Source organism: Lontra canadensis, unplaced genomic scaffold, assembly GCF_010015895.1.
Source record: "Lontra canadensis isolate GAN:19392208 unplaced genomic scaffold, GSC_riverotter_1.0 scaffold51, whole genome shotgun sequence".
NCBI classification, from domain to species: Eukaryota; Metazoa; Chordata; class Mammalia; order Carnivora; family Mustelidae; genus Lontra; species Lontra canadensis.
Window position 1 is genome coordinate 4,363,765 of NW_022631045.1, and position 20,439 is coordinate 4,384,203.

Sequence of the window (20,439 nt, forward strand, 5' to 3'; positions counted from 1 at the left end):
TTCTCAGGGATCACTGGCTTTTGTTGACTTATGTCTTTAGAGGCACTGTTTCATACATCGTTGTCTGTATTTTTAGTTGTTTTAATAGGAGGGTAAATCCAAGTTCTGGGGGTTTCTTTATTAAAACTTTTTTCCAGCGTTATTAAGATATGATGACATATAATTGTGTATTTTTAAGGTGTACAATATGATGATTTGATATACTTCTATGATGTAAAATGATTACCACAGTAGGGTTAGCTAACATACCATCATCTCACATAATAACTACTTGTTTTTTTGGGTGTGAACATATAAGATCTACTTTCTTAGCAACTTTCAAGGATATAATACAGTACTGTAAACCAAAGTTACCATCCCGTATATCAGATCCCCAGAACTTACTCATTTTATAACTGGAAGTTTGTACCCTTTGACTGACATCTCCCCATTTCCTTAACTCCCCAGCAATCACCATCTCTCTCTGCCTCTACGAGTTTGGTTATTTCAGATTCTACACGTAAATGATAGCACACAATAGTTGTCTTTCTCTTATTTGACTTAACATAATGCCCTCAAGGTCCACCTATGTTTTTTTAATGCTGCAATGAACATGAGAGTGCACGCATCTCTTCAATATCTTATTTTGATTTCTTCTGGATACGCAGCCAGGAGTAAGACTGCTAGATCATACGGTGTTTGTAGTTTTAATATTTTGAGGAAACTCCATAGTGTTTTCCATAGTGGCTGTACCAATTTACATTCCCACCAACAGTGCACAAGGGTTCTTTTTTTCCACATCCTTGCAAACACTTGTTATCTCCTGCCTTTTTGATGATAGCCATTGTGACAGGTGTGAGGTGATAGCTTCCTGTGGTTTCGATTTGCATTTTCCTGACAAGTAGCGATGTTGAGCGTATCTTTTCAGGTACCTGTTGGCCATCTGTAGGTCTTCGTTAGAAAAATGTCTTTTCAGGTTCTCTGCCCATTTTTTAATCAGGTTGTTTGGGTTTTTTGCTATTGAGTTGTAGGAGTTCCTTATGTATTTTGGACATTAACCCCTTATCAGATATACGGCTTACAAATATCTTCTCCCGTTCTGTAGGTGGCCTTTTCATTTTGCTGATAGTTTCTTTTCCTAAGCAGAAGCCTTTTAGTTTAATGTAGTCCCACTAATTTTTGTTTTTGTTGCCATATCTCCAAATCGTTGCCAAATCAGGTTCTGTTATTCCATCTTGTCCAGAAGAGGAAGTTGTACCTGGTATTTTGTAATAGTCTCATTCTTTGACCTTGTTTTTCCTTCTTTTGCCTTAATAATTGTAGTCACAGTCACTCAAAGTTTCTATTTGATAATTCTTTTATCTGAAGTTCTTAGAGAATGCTAGAATCTTCTATGTCTTCTGCTCCTCGTTCAGGGATTCTCTATCTTTTGTATTCTGTAACATTGCAATGTGAGCTCACCTTCAACAGGGCTTTGTTTGAGGAAATCCTGTCAGCCTGGGTTTAAATGTATGACTTGCCAGAACAGTTTTATACATGAGCTTCTGCCTTAGTACCCCAACGATATTGCCAGTCTGGGGTCACTCTTACGTTAATTACTTGGGTGGGAATTTCTGAAGTCAGTGATCATTTAAAATCTAATCATAAATCTAGATTAAAGTAAGCCTAAGATTATGAATTCTCACAGAAAGAATTTTTCCACTCAGAGGCCCAGCTGAGAAATATAAACTTCCATGACCCCTTTCTGTGCCAATGGGTAGATTGTTTTTCCCAGGAGGGGAGAGCCTTTCAAGGATCCCGATGACAGGCTAAAGTCTCTGGTGACCTCATCTTGCACTGGACCAAGACACAAGCCTCGGCCTCTGCATGGGCAATCAGAGTGGCGTACCCATTGAGATGCCCTTCAGAGATGCGGCAGCCTCGGCTCACTCTGTTTTCATTTTCCTCTTCACTTTGGGCTCCTGGACTTTCCCTTACTTTCATCTGAAGTTAGGTTACTGGGTGGCTGGTGATTAACCAAGATACTAAATTCAAAATATTACGCAAACTGGAGGAGAATCAGAAGGCAATGAGATGGAAAGAATGTCAGACTTTAGAATGCAGATATGGTCCTAATGAGTGAAATGTGAAAAATTCCCTTTGAAATTTAAATCTAATTAAAACCTAGTATTTTCCTCTTTAATCACTTACCTACTGATTTCCAACTCATTATTTTTCCCACTGGAATCTTATATTGGAATCTAAGCTAGTGATTTTCAAACTATGTCCTGTGGAAGGAAGCTAGAAACTAAGTGCCCTTACCCAAGCTCTTTCTGAGTTTGGACAAAAGGATTTAGATAAAAAATTGAGGCTTTAAAAAGTTGGAAAACCCCATTTCTGCAGGATACACCAAATAAACTGATTTTTTAATGAATCTAATGTGAAGATAAATAACTTTTAATTTATGCTTTGTACCCTCACTTTTTCTTATGTAAGTTTTAATTGGTGTAGAAATACCCTTGAATAAAAATTATGTTTAGATTCCACATCAAAATTGGACTGTTTGCCCTAAACAAATTAACCACCCACCTTTCTTTCTTTTAGGTTGTTCTGGTGATGATGCTCCTGGTGAGTTTGCATATGTCTCTTGAACCTGCTGAGTCTCCATCACTTCAGGAATCCCATCTAATGTGACGGATACATGGGTGATTGGGGCAACAACAATGTCATCTTCAGATGAACTAAATATATTATTATCTAATGGAAACAAAATCAACTAATTATAATCAAACTTGTATTATAAATCAAACTAATTTCATCAGATAATTTCTTATTTCTCTGAGGATTAAAGTAGAAATAAAATCTTGAAATCTATTTCCTTTTTATTTCCTCTGTCTGAAATTAGGCACCCTAAGTCAGACAGGCTTGACAGGACTAATTCAATGCCCTTCTTTCTTGACTTCTTATCACCAATTTATCTTATTTCTCTTCTCCATTCTTCTCTCATTGCTGCTGAAGTTATTCTCTGAAACCTGTCTGATTTGAGCATATAATTCTTCTATACAAAACATTATACCCGAAAATTATTAGAAAAATAAAACTGACCTTTTGCATAGTTTATAGAGGAAAAAGATGGTAAGCACAAGCCAAACTCCATAGCCTGCCATCTGAAGCTCACACAATCTAGATCAAACCTACCTTTCTACTCTCATCTCCTTACCTACCACAAACCTTATACTTCAGCTATACCAAACCATTTTTATCTCAAACATTTTCCCTCTTATTTACAGGTCTGTCTCCCTGGCTCAACCCATTCTCTTTATCTCCTCTAACCACTAAAAGCTTATTTGTCTTTTATAGTTCAGGTTAAAACATTCCTTCCATAAAGCCTGTCTCTGAAAGTCTCAGCCAGAGTACTCTTTTCTTCCAGAACACTTTGCTATCCCTCCCATGGCCTTTATTTTTGGCTTTTACATAAACAACTACCTTCAAAATTAATCTGTAAACTTGAGAGGAAAAAAACAGTTATCTGTTCATTTGTATATCACATTATTGCTTAATGCACTGCTGTGCATACAGAAAATACTCAACCACATCTTAAATTCATTTAGTAATAATTAATTTACGAGTTTGACACTTTGTCAGAAAAGCCCAAAGGAAACATGGATTTAAAAGCAGATCAATAATGTGGCAAGGAGTTTTCTTCTATGAGGTGTTAGAAATTTTTTCAATGAATTTTGCCTATTCACTGATGAATACTCATACAGATCATTAAATTATAATAGTTTGGGCCATAAATGCTCTAATACTTTCACCAATGAGGTTACGAGAATAAATTCTGCCTAATCTGTTATTTGACAACTAAATAAATTGTTTTTATTCCTAAAAATTTCCTTCTTCAATTAAAAAAAAAGAAGTCTTGTTTAACTGAATACTTTAGCAAAGGTGTCTCAACTCGTATTTTTTCTTAAAGATTTTATTTACTTATTTATCAGAGAGAGAGAGAGAGAGAGAGAGAGAGTACAAGCAGGGGGAGTAGCAGGCAGAGGGAGAGGAGAAGCAGGCTCTCTGCCAAGCAAGGAGCCTGATTTGGGACTTGATCCCAAGACCCTGGGATCATGACCCGAGCTGAAGGCAGCTGCTTAACCAACTGAGCCACGTGGGCGTCCCTCACTAGTATTGTTTCTTAAAATGTGCTTGGGACACAAAACATATCAAACATGCTCTCTGGTCTCTTGGTATTTGCCATTTAACAGAGGATGATGGCAAGAGTAACTTTTCCAAGTATATTAATATGAACAATCATGGCACACAATCACTCACTTATTCGTTTTTCATCCAGCATTGGGCCAGGAGAATCCATATTGAGGAGTGCCTCAGCAGCCTCGATAGTTTCGATCGTTTCATCCCCATTAGGACAGGATGCTTCAACTACAATACATTTGAAGAAAACACGAGTTAGCTATAAGACCTCTGTTGCTTGAAAACACACAGGTTTTGATCTCTTGAACATCACTTAATACTTGGGTTTATATATATACTTTGTATCAACAGAGAAAATCTAGATTGAATATGACTATTAAATATTTCTCTATTTCTTTTTTTCCTAGTAGGCTCTAGGTAGGCCCCCCAGCACAGAGTCCAACACAGGGCTTGAATTCATGACCCTGAGATCAAGACCCGAGCTGAGATCAAGAGTGCTAATGCTTAACTGACTGAGATACCCAGGCACCCCACTATTTCTCATTTTTTACTGCTTCTCTTCCTCTCCCTCTCTTTCTGCCCTTCCCCCTGCTCATATTCTCTCTCTCTCTGTAAAATACATAAATAAATCTTTTTTAAAAGGAGGGGGAAGGCACCTTGGTGGCTTAGTCAGTTAAACATCCAACTCTTTTTTTTTTCTTTAAAGATTTTATTTATTTATTTGATAGAGACAGACACAGCGATAGAGGGAACACAAGCAGGGGGAGTGGGAGAGAGAGAGAGGCAGGCTTCCCTCTGAGTGGGGAGGCCAATGTGGGGCTCGATCCCAGGACTTTGGGATCATGACCTGAGCCAAAGGTAGAGGCTTAACGACTGAGCCACCCATGTGCCCCAACATCCAACTTGGTTTTGGCTCAGGTCATAATCTCAGGGTCTTGAGATTGAGCCCCACGTTGGGCTCCACGCTCAAGAGCAGAGTCTGCTTGAGTTTCTCTCTCCCTCTGCCCCTCCCCCCATTCGCTCTCTAAAATAAATGAGTTTTTAAAAAGAATAAGTTAAAAAATAAACATATTAGATATACCTCAATCCATTAGTTACTGTCCTTATTAATGCTTAAGTTGTCCCATATTTGGCTAAAAAATATTTTGTTTTTGTTTTTTTAAAGAAGAAAATAAATCATGAGTTCATACTAGTATTTTCAATTCAAATTTAGTGTTACAGAATTTATTTCTAAAATTATGTATTTTTACCATGTATTTACATAGAATTTATAGAGAATTATAAAATTGTTATTTAACTTTGCAATTTAACAATTGCAGATCTAATCTTACTCTATAAATCTTGGCTCCTTATGACATTAACTTCATTACTTATTTGATTTTACCCTAACATCTATCTCATATACACACACTCACACAAGCTGCAATTACTGAGAACAATTTAAGATTCCTTAGCAGCTTTTTTAATTTTTTGCTTTTTAGGCTATTTCTTGTTAGGAAATGCACAGCCTTAAAAAATAACTTTAGGGATACCTGTGTGGCTCAGTCTGACCCCTGATTTTAGCTCAGGTCATGATCTCAGGGTTGTGAGATGGAGCCCCACAGTGGACCCCATGTTGGGGGTGGAGCCTGCTTAAGATTCTCTCCCTCTACACTCCCCCCATCCTTTACCCCTCCCCAGCTCACATTCTCCCTAAATAAATATATAAATAAATGAAATCTTTTAAACAATCACTTTAATTTTTTTTAAAAAAGATTTTATTTACTTGAGAGAGAGAGTGCGAGAGAGAGAGAGAGACAGACAGACAGAGAGAGCACAGAGGAAGAAGCAGACCCCGGTGAGCAGCGAGCCTGATGCGGGGCTTGATCCCAGGATGCAAGGATCATGACCTAAGCTGAAGGCAGACAGTTAACCGACTGAGATACCTGAGTATCCCCCCACCAAAAGAAACCACTTTAAGTAATTCTTCTCTATATGATTATGCCACCCCTCAATAATGAAATTAGTTTCATTTGTTTTAGTGTGCTTCAATTTTTAGATTGCTAATTTTTCCTCCTTTGGACTTAGTGTTGTTTTATAATTATGTTAAATGTTTACAGGTTTCCAAAGTAAAAATAACAAAACTAAGTACAATTTTTAAAAAATGATTTTATTTATTTATTTGAGAGAGATCACAGTAGGCAAAGAGGCAGACAGAGAAGAGAGAGAGGGGGAAGCAGGCTCCCTGCCAAGCAGAGAGCCCGATGCAGGGCTCAATCCCAAGACCCTGAGATCATGACCTGAGCCAAAGGCAGAGGCTTAACCAACTGAGCCACCTCGGCACCCCCAAACTAAGTACATTTAGGAAATCTACTTTTTTATCCCCGTCCCTTCCTCTTTCCTGTTAGAAACCATTTTCATTAGTTTTGAGGTTTATCTTTCTTTTTTTTAAATATAAGCAAAGACATATCACTTATATTCTTTTTCCTATCTTAAATAAAAAGTAATACACTATTTATGCTACCTCACCCTTGTCTTTTTAACTTACTATACAGTAGAAATCATTCTACAGCTACATACAGAAATCATGTCACCTTTTGTATTTCAAAATATGAGGAAAGTTAAACATGTTTAGTATCAATGCTAGTTTGTAAAACTTTGTTTATTCCATTCAGCTTCAGTGCTTAGATTGAGAAAAGCAAAATAAATGGGTAGGTCCCACAAGAAACAGGAAAGAAAACCAAAAAAAGTGCATCTAGCTTTTAAAAACAAAGAAAATGTCAGCCCTTCAATAAATGGATGACAAAAATTTCTTCTGGCAATAATAAACCCCACAAGCTTTTCATACATGTACTTTAAAACTTCTCTGGAACAGATTAGCTGTGATCTAGCAACTGGTTAAAATCTATTTATACCAAGGCCAGAAAGCATTGACACTATAATAACTTAGGGAATAATTTATTAAATACATTTGATATTATAAATTACTAAAAATTGTGTTTGAACTTATAAAAACAAATACATAGGAAGAGACACATAATAGTATTATTTAAAAGAGAAGATTTACTAATGAATATAGTCATCATGGTTACCTTCTGTTTGAGAAAATAGCATTTGTACCATCTCTGCTAATAATTTTATTTTTAGATCTTTAAAGACTGGCAATGGATGGAGAATCACCACATACAAAGAACTCATGGTCAAATGATTTTCAAAAATTGTTAACACCATAACCTTTTTCCAAAGGAAACTTTATGTGGAACTCTAACATATAAACAGATAAAAGTGGCATTTTACCATTATACATTTATTTTATAGGTTCAAATATATAATAAACTTGATAGGAGTCAAGATGATAAAAATAAAAATATTGTGATGACCAGGAAAATTTGAAATCAGGGCACACCAATGACACCTGCAGTCTAATATAAGCCTCAAATCCATAAAAATAAATCAATCTTTTTATTATTGAAAATTTCAAACAAAAATCAAAATTATGGAACATAGTATAATGAATTCTCACGTATCCATTCTCAGCATTAACCATTATCAACACAAGGTTGATCTTCTTTCATTCCTATTCCAATTACTGCCCCCAAGGTCTCCTCACACACACCCCACACCCACTCCCCAAATTATTTTGAAGGAATCTATTTCATCTCTAAATATTTTAACGTATGTACGGTATGTTACTGTCATACCTAAAAATATTAACAATTCCTTAATATCATCTAAAGTGCTACCTAAGACTCAAATGTAGTTTATAAATTCTTCTTTCCCTTTTTTCCCCCCTGTAGTTTCTGAAAAGCACAACATTCTTCCCTCTCTTACTCTGAATTTAGGAGGGCTCCAAGGATTCTTTGCTTTCTTATGTCATTGCTCAAACAAGGATGGAAAAGATAAATAAAGGCTCAGGTTGGAAAATAAGAAAGAGGAGGGAGAAGAAATATGCAAATAGCAAATCTGGTTTTCAAGATATGGCTTGTTTCCTAGACCCCTTCAATACCAGTTCTATTCTCCAGGAAGGAAGGAGCCTGTTTGTATTTTGCCATCAGCTATCAAGTCCAAGCCCAAGAGAATGGAAACACTAGAACAAAGAAGTAATTCTTTCTTCTGAAGATCTAAGATCTGCTTCCCTAGTTTCAATTTCTTCTCTTTAGTCATCAGACTACCCTGATGACTAAAACCAGGAATAAATATCCCTTCACTGGAGACCCTCATTTCCAATCTAGAGAGACAGTGTAGCCTTACACTAAGGCATCAAAAAGTTACGACAGAATATACCACAAAAAACCCAAGAGCTACACAACAGATATATGCACAGAGATGATCATTGTGTTATATAAAACATGTAACTTACTGTCAGTAATGAATGGAAACCTCTCAACCTGAGTAATGTAATTCCCTAACTGGTAAGGAAAAATCTGATCAGTCTAGATTTATCAAAAAGCTTTCATTGGGTTCCTCAGAACAAAAATGTGAATATAGGAGAACATAATTTGTAAAAAAACAGAGAACAATACAAAAACTAAGAGTCGTCTGTCAATGTTATCAGTGGAGACTCAGCCACTTGGTGTGTGATCTTAAGCAAGTCATTTCATTTAACCTAATTTTTTTCTTTTTCTGTTGTGAGAATTAAATGAGATAATGAACTTTTAAAAATTTGCCTTAAAATAATAAAATCTACTATGTTAACATGATGCCCTAAGGAGACAATGCCATTTTGGTGGTATTCTTGCTCAAAATGCATTATCTCAGTACAATCATGAGAAAACATCACACAAATAAAATTGAGGGATGTACTACAACATTTTTGTTGTTGTTGTTTTGTTTTGTTTAATTTTTGTTTTTTTTAATAAACATATAATGTATTATTAGCCCCAGGGGTACAGGTCTGTGATTCACCAGGTTTACACACTTCACAGCACTCACCATAGCACATACCCTCCGTACTACAATATTTGACCAGCACTCCTCAAAAGTGTCAAGGTTACTGAGAGACAAAGAAAGACAGAGGAACTGTTATAGACTGGAAGAGACTAAGAAGAAATAACTAAATGTAATATTATAGATAGGATACTCAAACAGAAAAAGGTCAGTAGTTTGAAATGACCTTTCGATGACCTAGTTGGCAAACGAAGTGTACGTTTAGTTAATAACACTGTGACTAAGGTTAATTTCCTATTCTTTTTTTACATTTAAGAATAAATATTCAGGGGCACCTAAGTGGCTCAGTTGGTTAAGCATCTGCCTTCGGCTTGGGTAGTGAGGCTCCCATGTCAGGCTCCCTGCTCAGTGGGGGTGCCTGCTTCTCCCTCTCACCCCTGTTCCTGCTCTCTTTTGCTCGCTCTCTCAAATTTAAAAAAAATAAATATTCAAATAACCTTTGCTTCCAATAATTCATTTTCTTAAACGCCTCTACCTCCTCTGGCCCAGATAAATCAGTGTAAGTGTATAAAAATACAAATGTGTGTACCAAATTCTAAAAGGGATGAAAACAGCATTACCACTGCCTCACACTTACACTATGAACTTTTCATGTTTCAAATATGCTACTAGTTCTGACTGAACCAGAAGAGAAATCTTCTTTAAACCCTAGTACTTGATCCTACATTTGGGTCATGGCGTCTTATTTTGCTTCCTGTGACAGCAGGAAAAGAAGAACATTCCTATCTTTTTCCCTACGAACAACTTGTCATTGTTATCAAGAATACAGAGCTTGGCGTAGAAGCAGCATTCAGTGAAACCTGACAAGTTCAGTTGGTCTGGTCTTTCTCACAGACCTCTAGTGTGTCACATTCATCTCAATATATCTAGGAAAGAAGGAAGGGGAGGAAACACAGATAGATGTGGAAGAAAACAGAGTTTCCTTCTCCCTGCTCCGGCCTCTGTAGGTAATGGAGTTAACTTGACACCAAGTTAGGGACTTCTTACACCCCAAAAAACACAGGGCAAGGAAACTGCCCCAAACTGTGCCTAGATAAGGTGCTGGAGGCACACACACCTGTAAGCGTGATGTCGTCGTCCTCATCATCTATGATCTCTTCCTCAGCGACATCCAGGGAGCTCTCAGTAATCATGTCATTGGGCTCTTCCACACAGGCTAGACCCGCGTAACCATTGAGAATGTCAGCACCAGGAACATGTTCCACAATTACAGCGGGAAAAATAGCTGGGTCACCAAGCTGGCAGGGGTGAGGGAGAAAAAGGATTAACAAGGTGTTTGCTTTTGTTAAATACAACCAAAAAATATTTTATATTGGACATCACTTTAGTTTTTCTATCATCAGCTACTTAAATCTTGACACTCTTTCTGGGCTCCAGATTTATTATCAATCTTGGGTCTTAACAACCAAGTTTTCATTGGAAAATCCTATAAAAGCATACTTTTAAGGCACATTAAATTAAAAAAATCTAATATCATTAATTCATAAAAAGTGGCATACAAATGAAATGCACAATTAAATAAAATCTCAACAAATGCTTGACAGGGAAAAAACACAGAAGTTTAATAAATATTATGTTGTCATTGGCACACAGGTTGTGTTTAACCCTAGCTTTTAACTCAAATGGGAAAATTAACTTTCATCTTCTATCTAGTCAGAAGATAGTGAAATTTTTGATCATGTCTATCACTATCCTTCTATATTATTATTTCTATTTTTTCCGATTTGATAGTGGCAGACATTCCTCCTTTAACCCTAAATAATTCAGTGTCTACCTTCTAAATACATGAATATTACCTTATATACAGAGTATAATTAAATGTTTGTAGCACTACACACTGAGATTAAATACTACTTTTTCTTTTATTTTATAAGTATTTGTTTTAAGCAAGTGCATATCAACTCTAAGTGATTTAACAACTAAATCTTGAGATAATCTTGATATAACAATCGAATCTTGAATAAATGTTACTTCTATTCTAAAAATTTAACTACTTCAACTAAACATTAAGATATCACAGGTGCTAGGGACGCCTGGGTGGCTCAGTTGGTTAAGCAGCTGCCTTCGGCTCAGGTCATGATCCCAGCGTCCTGGGATCGAGTCCCACATCGGGCTCCTTGCTCATCAGGGAGCCTGCTTCTCCCTCTGCCTCTTCCTGCCATTCTGTCTGCCTGTGCTCTCTCCCTCTCTCTCTGACAAATAAATAAATAAAAAATCTTTAAAAAAAAAAAAAAGATATCACAGGTGCTAAACATACTATCTATGCCTTCAAGAATGCTATGCTCTGAAATTTATAGTTAATAACCCTAGAACATATTTGGATCATTTTGTTTCAAAATGTTTCTTCCTATTTCAGAAAAGAGGAAGTTAGAAATAACTGACTCTCCAAATTCTAAGTTTTAAAACAGAAAGTAGGATGCTCACACAGTGTGCTGTAAAACACACACACACACACACACACACACACACACACGAGAGGAAGTCTATAAAATGGCCAAAGCAAAGCATAGTCACTGGGCTTTCCTTTTCTCTTCTTTAAGAGGCGAATGCTACACATGCAATCCTACCTAGCATGAACACATGGCTTGTTGAAACACTACTTCTCTTGTAAAAACTCAAGGTTAACTCAGGGTTAAGCCTCCTCCTCTAAGGAGGCTGAGCCCAGAAACTGACTTAATTTTCACATGATTTCATTTTTATGCTACAACAACTCTATGTACCAGGTAAAAATAGGGCTATCCCCTCCATCCATTGGCAGAGGAAGAATTAGATTAAGAAATCTACCCAAGGTCACCCACGAAGTCAGAGACAGAGGCATGTCAAAGCAATTCCCAGGGGCAGTCCTCACCCAAATGAAACCAAATCTATTTGGCTCCTGAAACTGGGGGTAGTGAGTGTTAAGAGTATGGGTATTAAAAGGGGTAGCTCCAAAATTTTATCTAAATCCACATAGTTCTCGAGTCTCAAATAACTACAGATATTTGTTACGACTTTCTTCCTTGTTCAATTCTACTCGCCAATAAGTGAACTGGAGGAAATGGTTACTGTACTCTCCAGAATTTAAAGGTCCCAGGAACATGCTGTTTGAACAGTAATCAATTTCTCCAAAAGTGCCCCTCCCCAGAGACAACCCCTGCTACCAGTTTCTTTGTTCCTTAACAGAGACAGTCTATATATAATGAAGCCTACTTCAATTTACCTTAAATAATACTTTTAATTTCACTTCAAAGATTTTAGTAACTTTTAAACTGTTTAAGAAAAATGTTGAGTGCAACCGTAGAGCAGGAAATTTAGTTTCCTTTGAAGCAAAAAAAGCTTTAGAATGAAGAGACACATGATTCTGTGATTTAGAAGGTAGCAACATGTAAAAAAGAAAGACTGTGTCAGAGAAAGACAACTATCATATGATCTCCCTGATATGAGGAAGTGGAGAGGCAACATGTGGGGTTTGAGGGGTAGGAAAAGAATAAATGGAACAAGATGGGATCGGGAGGGAGACAAACCATGAGAGACTCTTAATATCACAAAACAAACTGAGGCGGGTGGGGGGGTAGGGGGGTAGGGAGAGGGTGGTGGGGTTATGGACACTGGGGAGGTATGTGCTATGGTGAGTGCTGTGAAGTGTGTAAACCTGGCGATTCACAGACCTGTACCCCTGGGGCTAATAATACATTATAAGTTTATAAAAAATTAAAAAAAATTAAAATAAATAAAAGAAAGATTGTGAACCATGAGTCCTAGGGTATTCTCTAATCCTATTGTCATTTTCCTAACTTTATTTACTTATTTATAAAGATTTTATTTATTTATTTGAGAGAGAGAGAGAGAGAGAGAACACAGCGGGAGAGGGAGCAGACTCCCTGGTGAGCAGGGAGCTGGATGCGGGACTCGATCCCAGGACCCTGGAATCATGACCTGAGCCGAAGGTAGACACTTAACCGACTGAGCCACCCAAGCTCCCCCATCTTCCTCACTTTAAATTAGAGAAGAGCATTAGCTGATCCTTAGGGCATTTCCAGGTTTTGTTTTGTTAAGATGTCTTAAGGCATGGATGCTAAAACTAAGGATATAATGTTGCTATAGAAGAGATTTATTCTTATGGACTAAATGGGGGAGGAGGGGCTAGCATGCACAGGGGTCACCTACCAATGCCTCTGCTAGAGCTATTAACTAACATCTACTAGCACCTAACTTGCATCAGGTATTCTGCTCATTGCTTTATATGAATTACTACCTTATTTAATCATCTCAAGATCCTATAAGGGAGATACACTGGGTTGTCTGTTTTCTACATGGGATCACACAAGCTCAAGGGGAAGGGAAATAATTTGCCACAAGTCATATCTCTCGTAAGTGGTAGAACCTTAACTGAAATGGACTCCAAGGTCTATGTTCTTTGCCTGCACGCTATTATGGTCAGCATTGAACATGGTGCCATATTTGCTCTACTGGCATATTTACTTGGCTCTGCAGCCAAATGCTCTACCACTAAGCTATACCCCCTTACTCGGCTCTGTTTAAAAAAAACAGAAAAGGTAAGGAGCTGTGTTGTGTTTAAGGTATGACCTTCTGTATCATTTACAGGGCTTCTCCAATCTGAGTCTATCACAAACTTGGCCGTGGGACTTCCCAGGATCACTCCCGACTTAGCCATGCTGTCTTTCTCTAAGGTACTCACTCCTTTCACAAAAAGCATGGACTATTCTTTATTCCGCTGAAATAGAGATGTATATTCAAAGCTGTTCATTTCCAATTCTCCAGGGTGCTATTAAATCATACAACAAAGAGACCAACTCTAAAATCTGTATATACAAAATACATCTAGGAAACCCCTCTCAGGTATGAAAAGAATCTCCCCCTCTGTTAACATAAATGGAAGGAAAATACACATTCCAGAAACTCTGCTCCTGGTCTAGGCTAGTGATAAATTCCTGCATTTTATACTGATTGACTAGCAACTAACTGGCTCAAGTCTGAGTTACCAGGAACCTAAAACTTTTATAACCACACAGTCTAAAATTCCTGACCAAGAAATGGTTCCTAACCTGTTAAATGAAAGCATGGCAAAATTTCAAATTTTCCTAGATTTACCTTATAAAAATGAATAAAATACTAGGACTTGTATTAGTTCATTAGGGCTGCTGTAACTAAATACCATGGATTGAGCAGCTCAAAACAACAGGAATTTGTTGTCTTTCCGTTCTAGAGGCTGGAAATCTGAAATTGAGGTGTTGGCAGGGTTGTTCCTTCAGAGGGCTCTAAGGGAGAGATCTGTTCCAGGCCTCTCTCCTTGGTTTATAAATGACAGTCTTCATGTTCACATGATGCTCTCCCCTGTATGTGTCTGGGTCCAAATTTTCTCTTCTCATAAGGACTCTGATCATATTGGATTAGGGGCCTATGTTACTCCAGTATAACCTCACCTTAACTAATTACATCTGTACCAACCCTGTCTCCAAATTAAGTCACATTCTGAGATATTAGACACTAGCATTTCAACACATGAATTTGGGGAGGTGGGGTACAGAGAGCAATTCAACCCATAACAGCATCCAATTTAATTTAGCTTTAAGTCTATCATTTGATGGTTGGCTCCCTCTACCAAAACAACTTTGCAAGCTTGTGGCAATTAAGATGATATATTCTTGTAACTATTTCTAAATTGAAGCTAGATATTATTCTTTAAGTATCTTTGTTGAAGACCACCAAATCTTATCCACCTCAGATCTGTTACCTTTTACGAAATCAAAGAGTCCACACTTGGTTGATGTCCTAACAAAAATACTATGTTTCATTTGGTCGGTTACTTAAAAAAATAAAAACAAAAAAACAAAAAAACTCCAAATATCTCCAAAACCTCTCCTTGTTTAAATAATCATCTTCTCTTCAGGATCTTTTAGCTGAATCAGGGAACCCCAGTTAACTACCGATGATTATCAATGCTGACTATATACTGGGAAACACCTAAAAATATCAATACTTGACCCTACATGGGATCAAACAAGTCAGAATATCTGGGGAGATGACGAGGTCATATTATTAAAGTTCCCTGGGTGGTTCTAACATGCAAGCAGGGTTTAGAAACACTACTCTAAAGAATTACAAAATTCAAAACTACATTTCCTTAACTGAGTTAACTTGATTCGCGCCAATGTCTGAAATACTAGTAATCCAAAAAAACAAAGTTACTTTATTATGACATCTTTTGGCACCTGCAGACCATTTTCCCAGTTGTTTTTGTAACAGAAACAAAATAAATCCCAAAATGATGGGTGGGAAGAGAGATGGAAGACTTCTTGGGATTACAAACTGTCAAAGACCAGAGTTTTCAAAGCCTCAGTTTCTATAAGCCAATTAAACTGTAGTGATAAGCTTACAAGTATTGTGTAAGTTGAGAGAAGTTCTTAACGACTCCAGAGAGAAAAATACGTAAGGGTTTTCCTTTTTATTAATTTCAGGCAAATTTAACACATGTGTTGAAGGCAAAACTTTACTTTTTTTTTCTTATTTTAGCAGCTAAATATCAAACCAAGTTCTAGCAGCAAAGAGTTCCCCGAATTTCAACACTGTCGACTATATAGTTACCATTTGTTGTGGTTGATGACATATGTGGCAATGCCACCAAGTTAAAAAGAGAAGGAAAGTGACCAATCTGTAAACAGCAATGTATGTTGCTACCCTTACTAGGCTTGCTTTTTTCCTCAGTATATCACAATCCATGGCCCTAAGAGGATATTTAAGAAAGTATGGACCATTATTCCAACTATATTTAACAAGTCTTTGGTCATAAAAACAAACAAACAAACCCAAAAGAACTTGCAAATAACTTGTTTGCCAAGGTTCCCTGACACCAGAGCTCAATCTGGTAACATGGTTGTTGTGAAACATCCTGCCAAGATTCCCTCTGAAACAGACGAAAATGAAATAGCTATCAAATGTTTCCCTAAGAGAAAGACAAGTTAAAAACAGTCTTCAAAAACTTCTCCATGCAGACACTCTTTTTTTTTTTTAAGATAGGTGCAAAATGAGTACATTTTCAAGTATTTCCACTATTACTTTGCCACAAGACAAGGCAACACCGAGAGTGGGGTGGGGCATCCCTCTTCCCACGATCTTTGGGAGCTTCCCCACCCGAAGGCCACTCCAAGAAACACACACACTAAACACAATTCACTTGCTATGAAAACGCATCTTTGAGACCAATGCTTGTGCCTTCTCTTCTGATCAGAATGCTGTCCCAAGGCTTTATCCCACAAAAGCGCTGCTTTCTTTGAAAGTATTTCCTTCACCTTTGATTGAAAAAACAAAAACACAAAACTAAAAACCCAACACCTCCGTCTATCAGGACATGATCAGACAATATTTGCCAAGCAGCAAATACACTAAAAATACAGATGGCAACAAGAGGTCGTCACAGTAATTGCACAAGCTCTAGAGTTAGGACCGCCCTTATTGACAGCTAGCTGCACCGTGCCCCGGGTGTTTGAGCTCCAGCAAAATCTACAGCCTCTCTAGGCTTTTGTGTTCATGTCTATCTAAAATGAGGGTAACTTCCAGGGTAGTAAGAATTCAATGACATGATATGTAATAGTGCACTTATTCTACTGCACAGCATATAGTAACCATTCAATAAAACAATTTGACAATTAAATGCCTCAAAAGTTGACTTAGATGGAAATACACACTTAAAATTTGGCTTCCTACTTACATACGTGCATCAAATCATCACACTGTACACTTAACATTATATACAAAATTACATCTCAATAAAGCTGGGGGGAGGGAAGCATATAATAATCCTACATTGATAGGCACAGTTTTTTTGTTTTTGTTTTGTTTTTAATTAGAAAGTCCTTCCAGAAAAGTGGGGAACACAGTGCAACCATCTAGTCTCTGCAACAACCATCCGCTTGAATGAAAAGCTGAAACATACGTGTTCAACTCTGTGACAATTTATCAAACTGTATGCTTATGATTTGTGATAAATATTTCTGTATGTATGCAACGCTTCAATAAAAAGTCTAAAAAGCTGAGGTCCATCTGATGGAGAAACGAAACTTGAAAAGGTCTCTAGTTCTCTCAGCTCTGAGCCTTGTTCTGAGGCAGAGGTAAGCAGCAGCAGTCCTGGAAATGGGTCTAATACCATGATGACATTTTATTCCTTCATATAAACCATAATAAAATTAAAGGAAATCTTTAGCGATGGCACATCTAGGTGAATGGACACACACAAAATTAGGGTGGCTGGTGAACAAAATGAATTAAAATTAAAAATCCTTTAAACACGCTCCCTTGGTGCATTTTAAAAATAGCTGTTTGGGGGAATTGATTAATACATGAACACATTTGTATTCCAAGAGTATAAAACATTATTGTCCCCTTCCCATAGAGTTCCCCTACCTAAATACTACCACGTTATCAATCTTCAAACTACATTTTGAATGATATCCGGATGTGATCGATTACATAAAATAAGCCAGGACTGTGCAATGATCTCTGAGGCTCAGCAGAGTTTTGGTGAAGGCTTCTTCACAGACAAATTCACCGCATCCTTAAAAAAAAAATCTGTCATTAAAACAGCTTCATTATCTGCAAATGAGAATACTTCTGTTGACTGACTCAAGCTCTCTTTACACAAGCTTATCCATCTTTATTTTAAAAGAAAATGAAAAGGAGCTTTAGCAAACAAGCGGAAAGGTCTACGTAGCTGCAGTATATACTGCTCAGCACGTCTGTCTAACCTCTCAAACACAGGTTTCCTTTGGCCAAAAGTGTAGTACCTGAATCTAGTTTTTAAACCTTTTAATATGTAAATGTATTTGGGAGAAAGGGAAAATCCTACTTATGTATAATCGCTACGAACTACGATTAAGTTAATATTCTTCCAGATTCACTTTTTCCTCCCACGTTCTCTCCCTCTCTTGCATGTCCCCCAGCAAGTAATATTCATTACTATTATTCTAAAAATTTATAAGTACTTCAATGTGCTAGCTCAAGTGATACACCAAATCCCCATAGAGTTCTGCAATTATCTTTTTTAAAATGTTTTCACTGTTCCAAGATTCATTGTTTCTGCACCACACCCAGTGCTCCATGCAATACGTGCTCTCCTTAATACCCACCACCAGGCTCACTTAACCCCCCACCACCCTCTCTTCCCAAACCCTCCCAGTTTGTTTCTCAGAGTCCAGTCTCTCATGCAATTATCTCTTAACAGAAATATAAACAAACCAAGTACTGTCAAAATTAATGAGTACAGAAATGAAGAGCTAGGAACAGAAATGATCCACTGATATTCTCAAACAATGTTATCTAATCAGAATTGGGATCCAAATATCTTTAGTGACTAGGGTAGGTTATTTTGAACAGTACCCTGGGTGCCTTTGCAACTCTGCCCTAGGAATCGATTACAAGATTCTAAAATAGCTATTCTAGCTATCCTGGAATAAATGAGATAATATTCTACAACACGAAATGGGAAGAAGAGTACTTCCATCACAGAATGATTTGTGGGAATCAAAGCGTATGTGGAAAAGACACCATCAACTGTAAAGGGCTCTATGAAATGTTATGAAATATTTTTATACTTCACTCATGACTAGAGCAGGCAATGTATTCTTTGCATGGAGGTTAACTTACAAAGCAGCATCTGGGCACAAAATTGAAATATATACTTCTATCAGTCCCCTTACTTCCCAGTGGCTCTCCTTCTTCGATACCCCAGGTTTTTTATGGATTGTGTATTTTTTATAAACATCATGATGTAGATAAATTTTATGTTATAGCCAGCGGCTTTAGTGTGTAAGAGAAAATGGATTCAGATCTCTGGAAATTAACAGTTTGCAAAGTATTTTCTTAACTGGATTTAAAAAACTCACCATAGTGCTGTTTAAAGTGTTGTCCTCCAGTCTCTGTCTCTAAGAGTTCAATAAAACGATCAATAAAATTGAAATAACGTGGTATTCCTAACGTGGTGGTGGGTGTGAGGCAGCGACTATGTTGAGTACTTTATGTGGCTTATCCCAGTCAGTCCCCATAGCACTGTGCTCTTTAATTGACAGTGGTCAATCAGCAGGAAGAGGCAGAGCTGAAACGTGAACCCAGACAATCTGACTCCCAACTCCACAAGATTAATCATTTGGATAGACTACAGGAGTACAGAATCCTATAGATAAATTATTGTCATAATAAAAGTTTCATCTCAGTTATAAAGCTTGGAGATATACATAAATATGTATATGAAGTTTATTTCTGTTGGCCACAGCTGAGTAGAGTGTTTCAGAAGAAGCCTAGCTTCTCTCTTGCACAGCACCATGACACATAGAAAGGTCTAAGTAAAATGGTCTGTTCTCCAGAATTCCCCCAGACAATGTTTAAAATTCCACTGTAAATCCCTATGGAGTTGACTTGGCTAAATCTAATCCCAGTTTAGGTCTTTCATGACTATTGGCTGCCTTTAGTCTTTACCCAGATTCTTCTTTTTCCAGCCAGGATAAATTATGACTTGGCCACGCAACTCAAAGAGTACAACAGTCACTGAAAACAATCTTAATTTTCTTATTAGAGTGCTCACTTTTAAAGTTTAATATACTGGTGGGTTAAGAGGGTGTGTGTGAGAGTGTGTGTGTGTGGCTAAGTGTGAACAGAATCAGTTATGAGGTTAAAAAAGAAAAGGTAGATATTGGGAAGTATAGTAAATTTTAACCAGGTTTAAATATTCAGTTACAAATCAACTAAATAACATCAAAGCAGTCACTACCAGATTGATGTTTTAAATATGCAGAATCTATATAACAAAATATTTAAGTAAAATCATAATTAAAGAGGCAATTCCTACTTCCAAAAGATGGACTGTGATAAGAATCTTCTATAAATATGTAAGAATCATAGAATAAAATGAGGCAGACATTCCTGAACATAGACAGTTTAGCTACAACAAAGCCTTTTCCAGAATGGAAAAGTTACACTAACCAATCATAGGCAATGACAGAAATTAGAGTCACTCCAAAAAAAAACTGAACTCTAGGTCAAACTATGTCAAAACAAATTTAACATGTTATAATGTTAAAGGAGAGTGCTTCCCCAGAATTAATCTGCCGGATTTTCAAAAACCTCAGTGACAAGCTTATTGGCTTATTCTAAAACCAAGCCAGCAAAGAAAAAATAAGAAAATATTAAAAAAAAAAAAAAAAAGTCTGAATGAATTTGTCTAACTGGTATTCAAATTATAAAAACTGGCTTCATTACCTGATTTATGCCACACAATTGAGTAATATAGAGTACACAGTGGTACACAACAAACTTGAGCACCTTTTCTTTAATTCAGATCATTAATAATGGCAACTGTCACAT

The 20,439-nt window shown here is 37.0% G+C and overlaps 1 protein-coding gene across 5 annotated transcripts in view; it reads right to left on the reverse strand.

Moving 5' to 3' along the window:
• ELF1 (E74 like ETS transcription factor 1) overlaps nucleotides 1–20,439 on the reverse strand; it is a 106,756-nt gene that overhangs the window by 13,140 nt on the left and 73,177 nt on the right. For 4 of the 5 annotated variants that reach the window (XM_032873923.1, XM_032873924.1, XM_032873921.1 and 1 more), the window contains 3 exons: nucleotides 10,145–10,325; nucleotides 4,282–4,389; nucleotides 2,548–2,715 (listed from right to left, as the gene is read on the reverse strand). In XM_032873923.1, the coding sequence (XP_032729814.1) occupies nucleotides 2,548–2,715; nucleotides 4,282–4,389; nucleotides 10,145–10,325 (457 nt within the window). Of the gene's footprint in view, nucleotides 1–2,547; nucleotides 2,716–4,281; nucleotides 4,390–9,072; nucleotides 9,134–10,144; nucleotides 10,326–20,439 lie in introns of those variants that run through there. The other variant, XM_032873925.1, reaches the window with a different exon arrangement.